Source organism: Balaenoptera musculus, chromosome 6 (genome assembly GCF_009873245.2).
Source record: "Balaenoptera musculus isolate JJ_BM4_2016_0621 chromosome 6, mBalMus1.pri.v3, whole genome shotgun sequence".
NCBI lineage: Eukaryota > Metazoa > Chordata > Mammalia > Artiodactyla > Balaenopteridae > Balaenoptera > Balaenoptera musculus.
In genome coordinates this window covers 51,334,754-51,352,338 of record NC_045790.1, presented here as the reverse complement: position 1 = coordinate 51,352,338, position 17,585 = coordinate 51,334,754, and the positions used below count along the sequence as shown (strand labels likewise).

The 17,585-nt window shown below is 34.9% G+C and overlaps 2 protein-coding genes across 3 annotated transcripts in view; one reads left to right on the top strand and one right to left on the bottom strand.

Moving 5' to 3' along the window:
- SNAPC3 (small nuclear RNA activating complex polypeptide 3) overlaps window positions 1-7,784 on the top strand; it is a 36,612-nt gene extending 28,828 nt beyond the window's left edge. For both annotated transcript variants that reach the window (XM_036854724.1, XM_036854725.1), the window contains exons 7-9: window positions 66-230; window positions 2,867-2,974; window positions 7,457-7,784. In XM_036854724.1, coding sequence (XP_036710619.1) covers window positions 66-230; window positions 2,867-2,974; window positions 7,457-7,604 — 421 coding nt within the window. In that variant the 3' untranslated portion in view covers window positions 7,605-7,784. The remainder of the gene's footprint in view (window positions 1-65; window positions 231-2,866; window positions 2,975-7,456) is intronic.
- Window positions 7,785-10,739: 2,955 nt separating this feature from the next.
- Window positions 10,740-17,585, bottom strand: part of PSIP1 (PC4 and SFRS1 interacting protein 1) — a 47,885-nt gene continuing 41,039 nt past the window's right edge. The window contains exons 12-17 of the mRNA XM_036854146.1: window positions 16,203-16,258; window positions 15,539-15,609; window positions 15,221-15,322; window positions 14,904-15,117; window positions 13,302-13,413; window positions 10,740-12,485 (exon numbers count right to left, since the gene is read on the bottom strand). Of these exons, the coding sequence (XP_036710041.1) occupies window positions 12,425-12,485; window positions 13,302-13,413; window positions 14,904-15,117; window positions 15,221-15,322; window positions 15,539-15,609; window positions 16,203-16,258 (616 nt within the window). The 3' untranslated portion in view covers window positions 10,740-12,424. The remainder of the gene's footprint in view (window positions 12,486-13,301; window positions 13,414-14,903; window positions 15,118-15,220; window positions 15,323-15,538; window positions 15,610-16,202; window positions 16,259-17,585) is intronic.

Sequence of the window (17,585 nt, the reverse complement as noted above, 5' to 3'; positions counted from 1 at the left end):
TTTTATGAAATACGCGTTGCAAACCGCTTGGAGCAGTGATACAGCCTTGCCGTCTTCCTCCTCAGAACCATCATTGAGTGGTCAGAGTCCCATGATAGAGGCTATGGAAAGTTTCAGACTGCTAAGATGGAAGATTTCACCTTCAATGACTTGCGTATTAAACTGGGTTTTCCATACTTATACTGTCACCAGGGAGACTGTGAACACGTTGTTGTCATTACTGACATAAGGTAAGTGGTAGAACTCAGAACATTTTGTTATTTGTCCTGTTTTCCTTTTCTTTATTTCACAGTATAAAAGCACAGGTAGTTTTGTCTGTTTGAAATAAGAGGAATAAAAGTAATCATCACTGCAGTTTCGTTCAGGAGCAGCAAAAATAACTGCTTGCTATGCAGTGACCAACTCTGCATCCATTTGCATCTTCTATTGTTTGTCTTTTGGAAAATCTGTAATAATTACTTTAGTGATTAACCAGTGTGAGCCATTTGAAATGGTAGAATATGCCAAAAACCAAGAAAAATAACTGAAGCTTCTCCTTTGCCTGAGGACAGTGTTTGACTTCTGTGAGTCTCCATGGGCCCCTTCCTCCATTAAAAAATATTAAAAATTATATTTTATGACAGTGCTGGTATAAAGACAAACAATACAGGCTGGATTTTTATTATAAAAAAAGAAATACTTTACTGTTTATTAAGGGGTTAAAAATCTGTAAATAAGTAATTATCTTTGTATATTGGGCAGCTATTATTCAGGTAATAGTCATCCACTTTGTATATCAGATAGGCCCTTTGCTTTGCAAATCTGCAGCTATATTTCTAGGTTTCTTCTCTTTTTGCCAAAATTTGAAGGAGGTAAAAGGGAACTGGGGGAAGAGAAGAGTAATTCTAATATTTGACAAATATGAAGGCTTAATGCTTTGATAAAGATTTAGAGTGGTCAGGAATGAAATAGTCTAAAATGAGATTTAGGGATTAGTTATAAATTTTGTATAGCTGGTACCTCTAATGAATAAGGCTATTCATTTCCTTATTTAGGAAATCTCAATTTATGAAAGACCACTATATAGGAATAAGCCCTGCTCTATCCTTGGCTTGATTTTTTCTGAGAGACGATTCAGATTTTTTTATGGAGCAATGATATACTCATTCTGATGGTTTTAGAAAGTCCCTGCTTCCACTTTTTTGGGGTTTTAGTGACTGGTCTCTAAAAATTTACCTCCCATGCCCTCATTCTCAGGAAGCTACCAGAAGTACTTTACACAAAGAGTAAACCTTGAAAAAGGAACACATGGAATGCAAAGCAGAATAGATAAGACATAAAAGGAACTCTCAGAATGATGGGAAAGGGAAGTCCCAGAATGATGGCTGTAGAACAGACCTAGAGAACAGCTTAGTCCAGAGATTGGAGCAGGACAGGGGACGAAGGAAGCATGTCCTGAGACTGCTAGACCTCCCGTTGGTGTGTAGCCCATTTGGAAAGCATGTTTACCATTCTGTCAGCAAATAGGGAACTGAATTAGTGACAGGTACACTGAAACCTAAGCAAATGCAAACATGAGAGAATTAGTAGCTAGAAAACAAAAGTGTTACACAGTAAAATGAACCTATAGTCAATTCTGTGGTTTAGGGGGATGTTTAATTCATTTGTCATAATTTAAACATTAAATATCTATTTAACCAAAGTTTAGTAGTTCTGCAGAGGGATGTTGAAGGGCCAAATTAAAAAGAGGCAGTTAAAAGAATGGAAAACAGTTGCCTCTAGGGAAGAATTGATGAAGCAAGAGCCAGGAGAGCTCATAAACCTCATAGATTTATATGACTTAAAATTATTTAGGTTTACTTCTTTGATAAAGTGTTAAGTTTTTATAAAATGTTCTGCTTGCTCTTCACTAAAATGAGGGGGAGTGTGCCTCAGTATAAGCATAAGATGGAAGACAGTCGACTTTTTTCTGGTGATCTGAGTCTCCTTACATTTCTTACAGTGTAGGCATATTGCTGTACAGTGTCATTCCTTAAATTCAAGGCAACTTGGAAAAACAATTTACACTTGTTAATAAGCATTTGCACTGTAGGAGTTTCCTAAGGAGTTTTTTAATGTAATTGACTACAAGTAATTTTTATCTTACAGGAGGATTTAATCATTCAGTGCCATTCCATAGTTTAATAGTTGGTAAACTATTAAAAGTTTATTAATCATTTTCTGATGGTGAAGTTAATATATTGCTACCCTTTCTTACTAAAAAAAAAGAAAAATCAAATTTTATAATTATCAGGGGCCTTTAAAATACTGTTGTGCATTCCATTCATTTTTCAGATGAAGAATCTGGGGTCCAGCATGGTTAATGGATTTATCCAAACCCACTAAGCTGATTAGTGGCATAGTGAGAACTGACTCCCACTTAAAATTTCTGAATTCTGACACCTAAAACTAAAGTCCTACCAATTCACATTATAACGGAAGCCGGATTTGGATTTTAATGAGAGCTCTTTTAATAAAAGAAGACCCATGTTTGTAACACAAAACCACTTAATCTAGGTAAAATAGCACTGAGTACACTTGCTCAGACTGTGTACTACGTGTTGAGCAAAGCAGGGATTCTCTGAAGGAGTACATTCAAGAAATGCTGCCTACAGTATTTCCCTCTTAAGAGTCATAGTGCACATGGCCATAAAGGGATTTGGGAAGTTTCCCAGGAAAGAAAACATTGTTTAATCCCAAATGCTCTTTTGGAGAAAGTGTTTTGTGGAACACAGTAAATTGAAAAATATACCTACCGTGTTCTTAATTTTGAGGTAAGGATATATTTCATTACGGATCACAAAAATTTGCACTACAATATCATCATTTATTTTTTCATGTACAAAAGGCTTGTGCATCATAATGACTGCCTGGATAGGACGCTCTATCCCCTTCTTATCAAGAAGCATTGGCTCTGGACCAGAAAATGTTTTGTTTGTAAAATGTACACAGCTAGGTAAGTGATTCTGTTTTTTTCCTTGAAAAGTATTGGTTTTTAACAGTCAAGTACTTTAGATTTTTGGTATTTCAGTTTTTTTCTGTTTTGAATTGAGGATTTACACTCTGGAATATGAATAATATAAAGGGTTTTATCTAGTACGAAAGCAGTACAAACAGTAGTACAAATCAGTTTAGTAAGTTAGAGCCATGTTTTAGACAATAAGGAATTATGTATAATGGAAGTCCAGGGATTAGGTCAAACTTTAGTTTGGTTGATAATTTATGCTGGATGATGTATGTCATCAGGGAGCCATATTCTTTCTGCCTCTTGTTAGCAGTTTACAAAATTGGCTTCATCCACAGCTTCTCGATGATAAAAATAACACTGCATCTCATTTTTAATGAGGTCAAAATATGGTTTCATAAAATTTTGTGGTTTTGCATGTTTAGATTTTGTTTTAACTGTGGCTCAGAGTCAAAAAGCCATTTAGACGAAAACGGAAGAATTTAGTGTCATCAGTTTGTTTTGGGTTCCCCACCACAGTGTTTTTTTTTGGTTTTTGTTTTTTTAAAGTAACTCTCCCTGGCTTGGCTCTACTTTTTTTTTTTTTTTAAAGTTTAATTTTATTTATTTATTGATCTATCCATGGGTGTGTTGGGTCTTCGTTTCTGTACGAGGGCTTTCTCCAGTTGTGGCAGGTGGGGGCCACTCCTCATCACGGTGCGCGGGCCTCTCACCATCACGGCCTCTCTTGTTGCGGAGCACAGGCTCCAGACACGCAGGCTCAGCAATTGTGGCTCACGGGCCTAGCCGCTCCGCGGCATGCAGGATCCCCCCAGACCAGGGCCTGAACCCCTGTCCCCTGCACCGGCAGGGAGACTCCCAACCACTGCGCCACCAGGGAAGCCCTTTTTTTTTTTTTTAAACATCTTTATTGGAGTATAATTGCTTTACAATGGTATGTTAGTTTCTGCTGTATAACAAAGTGAGTCAGCTATACATACACATATATCCCCATATCTCCTCCCTCTTGCGTCTCGCTCCCACCCTCCCTATCCCACCCCTCTAGGTGGTAACAAAGCACTGAGCTGATCTCCCTGGGCTATGCAGCTGCTTCCCACTAGCTGTCTATTTTACATTTGGTAGGGTATATATGTCAATGCCACTGTCTCACTTCATCCCAGCTTACCCTTTCCCCTCCCCGTGTCCTCAAGTCCATTCTCTACGTCTGCGTCTTTATTCCTGTCCTGCCCCTAGGTTCTTCAGAACCTTTTTGTTTTGTTTTTAAGATTCCATATATATGTGTTAGCCGTACGGTATTTATTTTTCTCTTTCTGACTTAGTTCACTCTGTATGACAGACTCTGGGTCCATCCACCTCACTACAAATAACTCAGTTTCGTTTCTTTTTATGGCTGAGTAATATTCCATGTATATATGTGCCGCATCTTCTTTATCCGTTCATCTGTTGATGGACACTTAGGTTGCTTCCATGTCCTGGCTATTGTAAATAGAGCTGCAGTGAACATTGTGGTACATGATGCTTTTTGAATTATGGTTTTCTCAGGGTGTATGCCCAGTAGTGGGATTGCTGGGTCGTATGGTAGTTCTGTTTTTAGTTTTTTAAGGAACCTCCATACTGTTCTCCATAATGGCTGTATCAATTTACATTCCCACCAACAGTGCAGGAGGGTTCCTTTTACTCCACCACACCCTCTCCAGCATTTTTTGTTTGTAGATTTTTTGATGATGGCCATTCTGACCGGTGTGAGGTGATACCTCATTGTAGTTTTGGTTTGCAGTTCTCTAGTGATTAGTGGATGTTGAGCATCCTTTCATGTGTTTGTTGGCTATCTGTATACCTTCTTTGGAGAAATGTCTATTTAGGTCTTCTGCCGACTTTTGGATTGGGTTGTTTGTTTTCTTGATATTGAGCTGCATGAGCTGCTTGTAAATTTTGGAGATTAATCCTTTGTCAGTTGCTTCATTTGCAAATATTTTCTCCCATTCTGAGGGTTGTCTTTTCGTCTTGTTTATGGTTTCCTTTGCTGTGCAAAAGCTTTTAAGTTTCATTAGGTCCCATTTGTTTATTTTTGTTTTTATTTCCATTTCTCTAGGAGGTGGGTCAAAAAGAATCTTGCTGTGATTTATGTCATAGAGTGTTCTGCCTATGTTTTCCTCTGAGAGTTTGATAGTGTCTGGCCTTACACTTAGGTCTTTAATCCATTTTGAGTTTATTTTTGTGTATGGTGTTAGGGAGTGTTCTAATTTCATTCTTTTACATGTAGCTGTCCAGTTTTCCCAGCACCAGTTATTGAAGAGGCTGTCTTTTCTCCATTGTATGTTCTTGACTCCTTTATCAAAAATAAGGTGACCATACGTGCATGGGTTTATCTCTGGGCTTTCTATCCGGTTCCATTGATCTATATTTCTGTTTTTGTGCCAGTACCATACTGTCTTGATTACTGTAGCTTTGTAGTATAGTCTGAAGTCTGGGAGCCTGATTCCTCCAGCTCCGTTTTTCTTTCTCAAGATTGCTTGGGCTATTCGGGGTCTTTTGTGTTTTCATGCAAATTGTTAAATATTTTGTTCTAGTTCTGTGAAAAATGCCATTGGTAGTTTGATAGGGATTGCATTGAATCTGTAGATTGCTTTGGGTAGTATAGTCATTTTCACAATGTTGATTCTTCCAATCCAAGAACATGGTATATCTCTCCATCTGTTTGTATCATCTTTAATTTCTTTCATCGTCTTATAGTTTTCTGCATACAGATCTTTTGTCTCCTTAGGTAGGTTTATTCCTAGGTATTTTATTCTTTTTGTTGCAGTGGTAAATGGGAGTGTTTCCTTAATTTCTCTTTCAGATTTTTTCTATTTTTTCTATTGAGATGATCATATGGTTTTCATCCTTCAATTTCTTAATATGGTGTATCACATTGATTGACTTGCATATATTCACAATATGCTTTTCTAAATGATCAATAGGAAAACATGATAAATCAGTTATCAGATCAAAATGGAAATCAGGGGATGTCAAAACAATCCATGGGATGCAGAATTCAGATAGACTGAAAAATATCATTTTCACTTAATGTGACATTTCAGGTCAAAAACCAAAATCTCATTTGAATAATGTTGCCCATATTCCCATTTGTATATACTCTGTAACATTTTAATCCTAAATTCTAGGTTAAAAACCTGGAGTTTTTACAGTGAGGTATCACCTCACACCGGTCAGAATGGCCATCATCAAAAAATCTACAGACAATAAATGCTGGAGAGGGTGTGGAGAAAAGGGAACCCTCTTGCACTGTTGGTGGGAATGTAAGTTGATACAGCCACTATGGAGAACAGTATGGAGGTTCCTTAAAAAACTAAAAACAGAACTACCATATGACCCAGCAATCCTCCTACTGGGCATATACCCTGAGAAAACCATAATTCAGAAAGAGACATGTACCACAATGTTCATTGCAGCACTATTTACAATAGCCAGGACATGGAAGCAACCTAAGTGTCCATCGACAATGAATGGATAAAGAAGATGTGGCACATATATACAATGGAATATTACTCAGCCATAAAAAGAAATGAAATTTATTTGTAGTGAGGTGGATGGACCTAGAGTCTGTCATACAGAGTAAACTAAGTCAGAAAGAGAAAAACAAATACTGTATGCTAACATATATATGGAATCTAAAAAAAAAAAATGGTTCTGACAAACCTAGGGGCAGGACAGGAATAAAGATGCAGACGTAGAGAATGGACTTGAGGACACGGGGAGGGGGAAGGGTAAGCTGGGACCAAGTGAGAGAGTGGCATTGACTTGTACCAAATGTAAAATAGCTAGCTAGTGGAAAGCGGCTGCATAGCACAGGGAGATCAGCTGGGTGCTTTGTGACCACCTAGAGAGGTGGGAGGGAGACCCAAGAGGGAGGGGATATGGGGATATATGTATATGTATAGCGGATTTACTTTGTTATTCAGCAGAAACTAACACAGCATTGTAAAGCAATTATACTCCAATAAAGATGTTAAAAAAGAAAAAAAAGCTGGAGTTTTCAAGTTAACCAGTACTAATTTACCAGTTAGAAAGATTAAGCAAAAAGTTTATCAAGTCTGTAGTATCTAATATTATGCATTTTCAAGATGGCCTATTAGAAGAAAACATTTGTGTTTATGTTAACAGTTATTTGAAGGATAGGTATGTCATGGCAAGTATGTGATGCTTTCAAGTATGGATTTACATTCTTTTCTACTTACCTTTAAGGAGAAGTCTTTCAGACAACAGTTGTCCTTTTGCCTTGTGGAGTATTGGTAGTGATATGTCTGTATGTATACATGTGTATACAAAATTATATAAAGGACTATATAAATAAGCTAAAATAAGGCAATAGTGGGAATGTTATGTATACATATTATTACAGGTCATAACTACTGCAGCATATTAAAGCATGAAAAAGTCGATTATAATAATATACATCTTTTTTAACTACAGATGGGTGACGAACAATGACAGTTTTGCACCAGAGGACCCATGTTTCTTTTGTGATGTTTGCTTCCGAATGCTCCACTATGATTCAGAAGGCAACAAATTGGGGGAATTCCTCGCTTATCCTTATGTTGATCCTGGAACCTTTAGTTAATATCAAAATGTGTACCCTTTACTTCCAAGAAGTGCCAGTGAGGAGCAGGATCCACCTGAAACAATCAGCTGAAGTTACCACCCCAGCAAAGAAAGTTCAAATCACAGGTCTTCTTATTAAGCAACTTAAATGTGTTTAAATGTTTTGAAATATATTAAATTATTTTAATATTCCAAAGTATAGTTTTTATTCAGTGCTTTTTTGCCCATTTTTGAGTTGTCTCATTGATTTGTAGGAGTGCTTTATGTATCCTGAGTACAAATCCTTTGTCAGATACAAGTATTCTGGTTTTCTCCCAGTCTGTAGTATGCCTATTCACTCTTTGTCCAGAGGGCTTTTTGCTCATCTGTCATTATACATCAAGTGATGGAAGTGTTTTGAAAATTCTTTGAAGAATGTGAGCGCTACACCTTGTACCATGAGGCTTCCAAGGTAAAGATCCTTCAAATATCTGTAATAAAAATGAGGGAGAAGTTAAGAATAAAAGCAGACTATTTAATAAATACAATATTAAGAGTAGCTATTGTGTAATTTAATCTTACACTGAGCGCTTTTGTAATGTTAGGTTTTGTTTTGGTAGAAACTAGGCACACTTAACACTTCAGAAAGACTCACTACACGAATAACGAATGTATAAAGATCTTGAGTATACACTCATACCTTCACAGAAGTAACTTAAACTGAAGCTTCATTTCTTGACCAGAAGTTTTTGGAATCACAAATGCTATTAGTTTAAAATGTATGCCAATTTAATATTTTTATGATTTAAAGAAATAGATTTTATCTAATATGACTAATGAATGGACATGGGAAATCAAGATCCTATGGATTGCTAGCTGTGGATCACGATTCTTAGGCAATAATACACAGCATCCTGTATACAAAAACACAATTGTTTTTCTATCCCAGCTCTTCATTCTTCTGGTTATGATAGTCTAGTTATCCTATTCTCATTCTGGGCCAAAGGGCAACTTTGATAAATTCTGAGGTCTAGCTCCGTGAGAGAAAATTGTAGCTACCTATATTGAAATGTTTTCTGGAAATCTTTTTTGGTGGAAAATTTAATTCTGTTTAATACTTTTAGGAATGCTGGAAAAATATTAAACAGAATTAAACATTTTAAATGTGTTGTACTTAAATTTCACGTTCTCTCTTCTAGGTTATATTTAAATTCGGCTGAATTCCACTTTCCCTGGATGGCTAAGAACATTTACCATATAAATCAAAAACTGATGAAGCCTAAAAGACTGTGTGTTTATTAAAAGGTTGACAGTGAAATGTTTTATGGACTTAAATGCCACATAAGTCAATTAAGTCGATTGGTATGTAGAAGACAAGGACCTGTTTCTAGCGGTGAGCATATTCACTGATTCAGTCAATACACCAGAAAATCAGCATAAGGAAATAAGAGGTCCCTCCATGGCTGGCTGGCTGTTATTGCCTGCATGTTTACTTTCATGTTTCCAATGATGCTGAATTAGAACAGATTGAAAATCCTGCTGGAAAACCAAAGATTTATCTAATTCTTTAAAGTTCCACAGGTAAAAATGAATTTTTGCTTCCTTTATTTTTAAACTGCATTCCTTATAGGTCTTCCATTAGTATGCAAGGGTCTGTTTACTTTTATTTTCATCATTTCATATCTCAAAACAGCAAATTCCAGAAAGTGGATTGTCACAAAGCAGCATTAATCCATGCGTGGTACCAATCAATTTATTTTACTGGCAAAGAAGGCTGTCAGTTAAAGCATTACTGCTATTGAAATTCTTATTTTGTTCTTCTTTGAGATTATTATTCTGATGGTTCTTAAGGTTAACTTCTTCACCGAGGTTACAAAGGCTCAGATACCCTTCTATTATCATTTCCTGGTGCGGTCTAAAGGCCTACCATATTACTCTCAGAACTTGCCAATGTATTGCATATCAGTTATACAGGTCTCCCACTACGTTCAACTCAAAAGAAACCCCTAACTTTGAAGTAGGCATATTTAAGATGTTTTGAATCAGGGATTTTTGTAGCTGTAAAATTCAGTTTTAAACACATGACAAACTACAGTCAACATTTTATCTGAAGAAGGCAAACATGAAAATGTTATGAACTTACTAATCAGCATCCTCTGTAGTTAGAAATGAATGGAATTTTGATATACTAGTGAATGGACAGGCACAAAATGATTACCTAGAAAAGCAATACCTATTTTAGGCTTCAGTATCCTTTAAGGATAATTTGACCTTTCTCCCAATCAAATTGCAGTGTCTCTATCGTCTCTAAGGTTGGAAAATTACACAGCATAAATATGTAAACACATTTTGGACTATATAGCAGCTTCTCCATTTCTTAATATGTAATTATGGGTTTGCTATTTCCAATAGATCATTTCTCTGGATAAGTTGTATTAGTGAAGCCCTCACAGAGCCCTGTAAAAGCCTTTGCTCTTGTACAGGATTAGATGGCAGATCTGATCTTGACCTGACGTCTTTAACCAGGTAAGTGTGTATGGGTACACTACAATCAATGTATCAGCAAAAACTGGATAAAATCTATCATCCTACTATTTGAAATCATTCCAATCAAGCTGTTTCAGGTTCTCCATTTTAGATGATACATATGAAATTTCTCTAGAACAGCTGAGAAAACATGCAACAACTGATTCTGCTGAGTCATGTGTAACTTACTCTTTTAAACGTTATCTGATGGTTAAAAAAAAAAATCACAGAAGAGATGTTGCTTATATATTAAAAAAAATACGTTTGGGTTGGGGCTAGCTATCTCATTTAAAGTATCTCTTACTGACTTGTTCAGCTATGTAGTTTTGGTCAAATACAAATTTAAATTGAGCCAGTGCTCCCAAAAATTGATACCGGTTTATATGACTTTTTCTTAAGAGTTCTGAGAATAGTAGTTATCTGTGAATCAACCTATGACAAAAAAATTTTTTCTTGAAATGAGGGTAAAGAGAAGGCAACAGTGTTTTAACGCTACATGCATCAACTGGCTAGAGCAAGGTCAGCCCATAAAAGTAGACATAAATAATCAGAATGCTACTATATTTCTCTCCAGCATTTGAATAGTCTGTGGTTTCTTGGTAGAACTATATAGATCCGTTGGGTCACCGAAAAAAAAGGAAGGGTAAACCAAAAGATAACATTTCCTTTATTTTTATCATTTTGAGCTTACGTTTTAGTAACCCTGTGTCCCCAAATAATACAGTTTCTATGACCAAGTATACTCTCTTGGAAGCAAATCCAGAATTCTAGCACAGTTTTATAAGTGGCAAAGAAGTAATTTACTAGTAGACTTTGATAGAAAAATTCTTTAATCAAAACAAGTTTACATGTTGACACTTATGGCTTAACTAGAATAAATCTGTCCAAATTTAAATTGTATTAAGGACCAAACAGATATAATAGCAAGAGTTCCCTCAAAACAGTGGGTCCTAGTTCCATTGTAAGACCTCTCAAAAGCAAAACTCCAATTACTGAAATGTTTCAAACTTTTCATCTATAGATGAAAACAATTACCCGAGAGGTCAAAGCATACGATGCATGTCACATGCAAACACTGGTAATTAAGCCTTTTTCCCATATTCAGTTTCTAAACATGAGAAGTGTCTTTTAAGCTACTGCAAACCACCAACTGACCTAGTATTCAAAATATCTTAGAAATGCTATCTGTTAAGTTACCCTTAAATTTTGTGTTAACCTTGGTTCACCCTGATTTAGTCCATATCCATGAATATACAGACAACTCCTTTACTTTTGTCTACTGTGTTTCCACTTTTTGCAATCCTGTCACATGTATGACATAGAAATAAAAATTCCCTTCTGGTATAGCCATGTTTTCAAATAGGTTAGTTTCCTTATATAGTATTTACTTTTATTTACTGCAAAAGCATTATGGATTGCATTTTTTCCAATTAAAAAAATACTTAGTGACTTCTTTAATGTGTGACTTTTAAAAAAATTCAGAAACTCGAGACATTTCTCAAAAATAAACTTTTATCATTTAGTTTTCAGTTTCAGCTACTAGTGCCTGTAAAGGATCTTAAATGGTTGAACCCTAAAGCCAGATTCATTCCTATATATACTCCTGCTCGCTGCAGGAAACTCATGTGACTTCACTGAATTCCCAGCCACAAAACTAAATTACCTTCAAAAGTTAACATGAGTTTTGTACCCCGTAGAACAGTTCAACGTCAGTTGGATATCTAGTTGTCATACAAAAAGGCATACAGACCACACATTGTTACAAAGCAGCAGGATAATGTAGCACAATGTAGACTGAGATTAAAATTAACTTTTGATAAAAGAAGGGAGGGAGTGAATACTTGTATAGAAGTAACATTTTATCTACTGTAAAAATGATTAACTTCTACAAAACCCACAAACAATGAAAAGACAGTCTGGTAAATCCAAGATTTGTAAAAACTATGCACAAAACCCACAGTATTTGGGAAGAGAGGAAAGGTTTATACAAGTAGCAGTTTTAAAAATGTAACCTTTTTCTACTATCAATTACACATTAACATACACACACTAATTGAAAATATACTACAACCAATGTCTGGAAAAGCAGTTTAACATTTCCTAAAATGGACTTCCCCTCACATTTACTGTATAATGTAGCTGTTAATACTGCACAAGTACAATTAGCAATGTTTAGTCACTTTTAAACAAAGGTAAGGAGATTTCTCCCTCAAAGCAAGTTTTAAACATCAAAACCTATGCTTATAAAAATTTAAAACTTTCAGCAGTCTAAATATTTCCAATGAAAACCATTACAAACTTCTCAAATGTTCTTTATATTCCAGGTATGTCAACCTAGTTATCTAGTGTAGAATCCTTCAGAGATATTTCAGTCTCTCTCTCTTCACTGGATGGCCTAAAGAAAAGGGGGAAAGAAAGGTGTGACAACTGGGATAGGATTTTTTTTCCTCAGGAGGAAAAAAGATATTAAATCTGTGCATTTGTTTTTAAAATCACCAAAAGAATTTTTTCCGTGACTTATTGTTAATTGTCATCTTTTGTTCAAAATTTTATTTTACCATGTTGTGTCTTCTTCCCAAAGTAATATGCACATCAAGCAAAATAACCCAGGGAAGCATCATGGCCCAGGCCCTTTCCCACCACTTCCAGCTTTAAAATGAATTCTCTTTAAAGAACATGAAAATGTTATATCTGTGATACCAACATATTATAAATCTTAAGAAGAGAGGGTAATATACACACAGACAAGATTTCCCTGAATTTCAGAATTAGAAAGGATGTTTGATTCCAAGTCCTTCAAGTGTACAGTGGACAAACCAAGATTTGGATAACTACGGTTACATATCTAGTTATTTTAGAGTGGGTATGATAATACAACACAGCCTATGATTCTAGATCTAATTTCTGTATCCTGTCAAAATTCAAGAAGTATGGACATGGGTCATTATTAAAGGTGCTATCAGTGGAAGAAGTCCAAGGAATAGTTATTTTTTTTAAACAGGATTCCTGCCTTGCTCTATTCCCTTGAATACAGTGGCATATTAGTTTTAAGTGAAGTTTCTTTACGGCTTGGCCATTTTAATTTGCGTCTTGAATCCTGAATTGAGGAAGTGAGTGATGAAAATATAATCCCTTACACAAATAACCTTGGAACAGCAATGTGATTTAAAAATTAAAACATACATCACAACCCACTAAAACATGTCCTCACTTTTTCTTAATGCTGGCCTCGTGGTGGTCTTTGCTTTCTTCATTGCTGTCTCCATTATGTTGTGGTTGATTACTGTCTTGAGCATCCGATCCTCCATTTAGAGTCTTTGAACCTTTATAAAGATTTCAATGGAAAAACTGTTAGAGCTTCTCATATTTTAAGATGTCTTGAAAGACCCAAAATCAAAAATAAAACATAGTCCCAAAGTTTCTAATACTGTATTTTATTTGAAATTACATTGTAATCCTTTGGGTAGACAAGGCACAATAAGAAACAGGGTTACTACATATATCTGTCCATATAAGAAGTAGGTTACTAATCTGATTATTCCATTTGTTACTGTTATCAGGAACACGAAAGGGTGGTACAACTCTTTGGAGCATTATGATTTATTCTAGTTCTTAGAAAAAGCAATGTGAATCACAGTAAAATTTTGTATTTAACAACAAAACGTGGCAAAATAGTTAATTAACATGATTTCGTCTCTTATGACAAAATGATGAGGGCTTCCCTGTAAATATTATTTCATTAACAAATCTCTAAGGAGACCTATATCATTCCCTAATAAGTGAGTAACAAAATTCAACTCCTTCGGAACATTTTTTTCTACATTAAGCAGTTGCTGCTAAGATGTTTTAGTACCGTGGAATTGGAGAAGCTGCTAATTTGGGGGGAAGTGGCTAATGGTACAGGCAGACCTCGATTTATTGCGCTTGACTTTGCTGTGCTTCATAGATACTGCATTTTTTTTTTTTTTTTTACAAATTCAACGTTTGTGTCAATCCTGCATCAAGCATGTTTATCAGCACCATTTTCCCAACAGCATTTGATCACTCCACTTCTCTGTGTCACATTTTGGTAATTCTCACAGTATTTCAAACTTTTTGACTTTTGTTATATTTGTTACAGTGATCTGTGGTCAAGTGATATTTGATGTTATTACTATGACTCACTGAAGGCTCCGGATGATTTGTTAACATTTTCTTAGCAACGAAGTATTTTTTTTTATTAACGTATGTACACTGTTTTTTTAGACATAATCCTACTGCACACTTAACACAGTATAGGGTAAAAAACTTTTATACACCCTGGGAAACCAAAAAACTCATGTGACTCACTTTATTACAGTAGTCTGGAACCAAACCTGTGGGGTATGCCTGTAACTATGGATTCTGTTTTAAGCGTCGGTCATATATACCTCCTAAAATATTTATGATTGAAATAGTGTATCTGGAATTTGCTTCAAAATAATCTTCAGGGGTGTCACAGAGAAACTTGATGGGGATATAAAAAAGCAATGCTCATGTATTGATAATTGCAGAAGCTGAGTGATGGGGACATGGGAAGTTCATTTCCCTCGACTTCTGTATAGGTTAGAAATGTTTCCTAATTTAAATGGAAAGAGAATAGCAACCACTACTACTACTAATTTAAACTTGATGAAAACTTAGGGATGAAAAAGAAACCCAGAAGCTAAGGCTGATCATGTTCTGCTAAGGGCTTTATGAGACTTTCTCATCATTTAATATAGATAAGGTATTAATAGGATTAAATATTGAAGCCATTTTTAAAAAGTAGTTCCAGCGAACAATTAGCACATACCTGTTTGTTCCTTTTCTAGCTTTTTGTTTGGCCCTTTCTTCCCTTGATCTTTGGTTTTATTTGCTTCCTCATGCTGCCTTTGTTCGGCAAGAGATTTATTCAGCACTTGTGTGATCACAGAATCTCCTTCACCAACCAAAAACATGTTCTTAAACTTGTTATACAACATTGTAGACTTTTCCATGATAACCTGACTAACTTTGAATCGCCGTATCTGAGAAAACAAAACATACTCATAATTAATTCTTTAAATGTTACTTAATGAAGTGGTGATAATGAGGAAATTTTTAAAATCTACATAACTCAAAATCACTTACTTTTTTCAGTGTTGTAATCATCTCTGTGTGTTTTTGAGCTTGCTGCATTGTGACCTGAAGTGAAGCAAGTTCATCCAAGGCCTCAATACATCTGTTCACATCCTTCATGACAAAATAGTAATTTCATAACTGTTAATTACCACAACCCATATAATCTATTTCTAGAGATTACTTTTAAAATCTCAAATAACAAGGCAGTACAAAGTAACCAGTAATAGTCTGTTATCTCAAATTTACACTTATAAAATCATGTGAGAAAATAAAATATGAAGCTATAAAAGCAGCACTGTATTTTTAAATGAGGTATTAAACACTTACAAGATTATCAATTTTGAGTGAATTTTTAATTTCAGCATGTATCCTTTGAAGTCGAGAATCCATTGATGTTTCTATAAATTAAAATGTGAAACACAGTAAATAGATTTTCCAAAACCAGTATTTTTGTATAATCTAAGCAAACTATAATGGAAAGGTTTGGTAAATTTTTAAAAATGTTCTTTGTAATCTGTCTACATCAAGAAGTTATCTGCCATTTTTAGTAGTTAGGAAACCAACATTCATCATATAAGCAAAGAATCACCATCTAGCTGCATGTTGCTAAAAAAAAGCAGTCTGCATCCAATAACTCCTCTTCTGCAATCCTTAAGGCACTGCTTCACCCTTACACATTTAACCGAAACTAAAAAATCCATCTGAAACCAGATTTGTCAGAAATGGTAAAACATCTAGCTTTAGGCAATGTTATAAAAATTTGACTTCATCATATATTGAGCAGTAAAATAATAAGACTCCTTAGCAAGTTCACCTGATAACACTTAAAAACAGTGCAAGGTATATAGAATCCATTAGGGATTTGAAATGTATACTTGTAGGATAAGAACATAAAATGACCAATTTCAAAACCTATACAGTTAGGTGTCTGTAAAACTTCCTTTCTGTGTAGAATACAATTTTATACATCTTAGAAAGTGAAATAACTAACCTCGCTTCTTCTCCACTTTCTTAACTTCTGGCTTCTTTCCTTCATCTTTATTCTGCCTATCAAATGTTAACACAAATATTTCAAAAACATTGGAACTTTGTGACTGGTTACCAAACGCCCACAATCCCTTATGTAAAAGTTAAAATTTTTTTTCTTTAAAATAGTCAGTGGCCTAGATCACAAGGAATTGACTATAATTTTTAGAACTCGGTAATGCCACATTAGTATTAATTAGTATAAATATAAACAAAACTCAAAACGTAAAAATTAACATGCTAAAGTAATCTAACAATCTAATTTTTCAGTGGCATTACAAAGAAATTTTAATGGCTGCCTCGGTGAAATTTTGTTCCAACAATACTGTGTTAAAAGACCGACTTTAGGGTCAGTGGATAAACAGGCCATAGTGGAAAGAGAATGCCTGTAAATGTTTCATGAATTCTACATCACAATTATTTTTTAAAATAGCACGTCAAAATAGACTGATTTAATTGTTCCCACATCTCCCAAGGGTAGATAATTTGAGGGGTTCAAAGTTAGTTTCAAGGTTAAATAGACTTTATAATACTACTAGATTAAAATGGAGTGGGATTTTTTTTGTGCCAATATATCAAACTTAAATGACATTCACTAACATTTACATACCATTTCACAAATGAAAAGGTACCATTTTACTGTAAATCACAAAAATAACCATTTAAAAATGAATTCTTAATCATTTCTAGTACCTTGACTTGGAGTTCGGGCCCTATTATAATAAACCAATTGAAATAGACAAGAACAAAAAAATATCTAAAAATCAGGTATTTTTTTTAAAAAACTTTATTTTAAAATTTTGGTTACAGTTTCATTTTTGTTTTCTTAACAAGTCTAATGTTTAATCTCTCAGGATTAAAAAACAATTATTAATCTTCTAAAGAACTGAACAACAAAGGAATGTCAAGGGAAGGGCACAACTGCCCCATTCTCTGGGGGTATAGTAGCTACTCCAGTTTAACACCTAGCTTCAAAACAAAATGAATTTTTATATTTTCTAAATGAAATAATGTACAACCACCATCTTCATCTGAGCTTATTATAACTTTCAAACACAAAGCTTCATTTTAAGCTTGGTAAAAATCTTTTAACAGGAATGATGGCCGACCTTAATATGTAGTGTGTATCTTACAGGAAATGTTTTTTAACAATCATAACACAGTAATAATGCCATTAATGAAGTCCTCAATTTAGAATCTGGAACATTCTTCCATCAAGGGGGGGGAGGGGGAAATTCAGTCCAATGAGTCTGTCTCAAGATCTTCATGTCTTGTTTGCTCCACTTGTATTCTCTTTTCAGTAACTGGATTAATGCTTTGAGCCCAAAATGAGATATATTTTTTATTA